This window comes from Chrysochloris asiatica, unplaced genomic scaffold, assembly GCF_000296735.1.
Source record: "Chrysochloris asiatica unplaced genomic scaffold, ChrAsi1.0 scaffold00103, whole genome shotgun sequence".
In the NCBI taxonomy this organism is placed as follows: Eukaryota; Metazoa; Chordata; class Mammalia; order Afrosoricida; family Chrysochloridae; genus Chrysochloris; species Chrysochloris asiatica.
This window is the reverse complement of record NW_006408621.1, coordinates 8535828-8538782: the sequence shown is the minus strand read 5'-3', so window position 1 is coordinate 8538782 and position 2955 is coordinate 8535828. Positions and strand designations below refer to the sequence as shown.

Below are 2955 nucleotides of genomic sequence, written 5' to 3'. Positions count from 1 at the left end.
AAAAAAAAAAAAAAAACTGAAAAAATAAATGAGGTAATTTATATGTAGTAGCATGAGAAAATGGTATTTTCTTTGATGTCTGGCACACTATTAAATGAAAAAAATTTAGTTGCAGTGAAGAATGTACAGCTTGATTTTATTTTCTATCTTAAGTATGTATGTAATCAGTTATACGCACAGGAAAATTCAAAAGGGTATATACATCCAGCATTATTGAGAGAAAATGGAAAATTTTAGCAGAGGTAATTTTTGAGGGCTGATATTACAAGGACTTTGCACTTTCTTCATGATATATTTTTGCATTTGATTTTTTTAAAAAACATTCTCATGTGTTAGATTTATTATTAACGAAAAATGCATTTATGCCAGTGGAATAGGCTTTTACTGCATTAAAAAATTTTATTCAGTGGCCCTCATCCCAGATGGACCTAATCTATATGAAAATTATGTGGATTAAGCTTTTTTGTTTTTACATTACTGTAAAACATGTATACCATAATTTACTGCTTTTTAAATTCATGTAGCTAATCTCACTTGCACAGTACGGTCTCATTTTGAATGTTTTTTTCTTTGACAAAAGAGGTTAACTTCAACTATATTTACATTGCTTTTCACTTTCAGATGAGTCTAAGCAAATGCTCTGACCCTTTTTGCCTGTATGCTATTAACTCTGCTTACATTCCTGGCTTTCCTCCCTCATACCATATTCTGTTTGCTTATCCAACTCCTATTTGTCTCTTACAAAACATATATGAACACATATGCAGTTACTCCAAGAAGACTTTCCAGACCTGTCCAAGTTCAGTGGATGTTAGGTGCTGTCAAATTGGTTCCAATTCATAGTTGACCATATACACAACAGAATGAAACACTACCCAGCCCTGCATCGTCCTCACAATTGTTACATTGGAACCCATTGCTTCTGCCACTATGTTAGTCCATCTTACAAACTTATTGTACTCCAGAGCTAGAAGGGATCTCACAAATCACTTAGTTTAACCTCTCATTTTACAGATTTGAGTAAATTTAGCTTCCAGTAATAAGAAACTTGCCCAGTGTCCCTACTCAATTAGTTGGTGATAGAAGAGGGGATAAATATCCAGGTTTGATTTAAATAGCCCAATGACCTTCCCACTGTGCCATGCTGCCTTCCATGCCATAGTTCTAACAAATGCCTTCTCAAAAGTAGACTGCTTGCCATTGCTTTATTGCCTTTTCTTAGTTAAATACAATAAAGATAATGAAATTAAAGAGTCCACTATCATAGAAAATTCATAATGGTTTGGGAGTTTATTTGAAAGTAAGATAACATTTCTCTTTTATTGTTTAAAGATTACTGTATTTTCAAACATATGATTAAGTTGAAAGAACGAGGTAAATGTGTTTAAATCCATTTTTCTGGTAAAATTTTTGCAGAGAAACTCTTGCTACTCAGTTGGATTTAGCAGAAACAAAAGCTGAGTCCGAGCAGTTGGCTCGAGGACTTCTGGAAGAACAATATTTTGAATTGACCCAAGAAAGTAAGAAAGCTGCTTCAAGAAACAGACAAGAGATTACAGATAAAGATCACACTGTTAGTCGGGTAAGTGTGATAGTCAGGTATGTAACTAAAATTGATTTAAATAAAAATAATTCACATCCCAAAGTATTAAAATTGAGTATGTATGCATGTGTATTTCCTTATATGTGTGCATAGAGAATGACGTCATTCTATACTCATGTTTATATAATCCAAAACAGTTGTTAATGATTTTTTTTTTTCTCTTTCTGGCTTTATTATATTTTATGTGAAGGAGTGCTTAACTTAAATTCATATTTTGTGTTATCTCAACACACAGTAAATGTTCCTACAGTACCATACCAGTAGTCCAGGGACAAACTTAAGGGCTCTAACATATGACATGAATACACTATCAAACATTACTAAAAACACAAACAGTAGAATAAAAAATAGGTGATTTGGGACCTCTTAAAGTTAGACACTTACGTGCATCGAGGACCACGAACCACAAAGCCGGTAGTTCAAACAGTAGCTGTTCCTCAGAAACCCTGTACAGGGTCACTATGAGTCAGAATCAACTAACGGCACTTAACAACAACAACAAGAATGTGTGCATCAAAAGATTTTGCCAAAAGAGCAGAAAAGGAACCCACAGAGTGAGAAAATTTTTTTGTAATGACATATCAGACAAGGGTCTAATCTGTATACTTCATAGAAAACTACAACACATCTACACACTGGAAAACAGTTTAGATAGTTAAGCAGTGTACTTGTCTTCACTGATGGAAAATTTGAAATAATTATTTTAAAGATAATGTACTACATATGAGGAATAACTGAGAAACTATTGTAAATCCTTGTTTTGTTTAGCTAGAAGAAACGAACAGCATGCTAACCAAAGATGTTGAATTATTAAGAAAAGAAAATGAAGAGATAACTGAAAACATGAAGAAGGCAGAGGAAGGTATATAACATTTTTTCTTTTACATATAATATTAAATCAAGTTCAGAAATAAATCCACAAATCATTAGCTATTTTTATTATGTTTTTTTTTATACTTATAAAATAATTTGTGTATCCTTTAGAATTATCGTAATGAAATTACTAAGCATTACTAGGTAGTGAATATTCATTTGATTAAGAACATTGTTAATTTAGAAGAGAAAATTTTTAATAAATACTGCACACAATAACATTTTATATTATTTGTTGAATCAGAATATAAATTGAAGAAGGAAGAAGAGATCAATAATCTTAAAGCTGCATTTGAAAAGAATATCAGTACAGAACGAACTCTTAAAACACAGGTATACAGATTCTGAACCTTTTCCATGTGTTTGTATATGAGTATCATATATTGTATCTAGTGTTTCAAAGGTCATGCTTCAAAGGAGGCAGACTTGCATAATGTGGCCTTTGGAGATGTAAATTATTATATATGCCTGAATGGTTT

At 32.0% G+C, this 2955-nt stretch overlaps 1 protein-coding gene across 1 annotated transcript in view; it reads left to right on the top strand.

Moving 5' to 3' along the window:
- Positions 1–2955, top strand: part of ROCK1 (Rho-associated, coiled-coil containing protein kinase 1) — a 221691-nt gene that overhangs the window by 189340 nt on the left and 29396 nt on the right. Inside the window, exons 23-25 of the mRNA XM_006867285.1 lie at positions 1417–1582; positions 2372–2465; positions 2721–2809. Of these exons, the coding sequence (XP_006867347.1) occupies positions 1417–1582; positions 2372–2465; positions 2721–2809 (349 nt within the window). The remainder of the gene's footprint in view (positions 1–1416; positions 1583–2371; positions 2466–2720; positions 2810–2955) is intronic.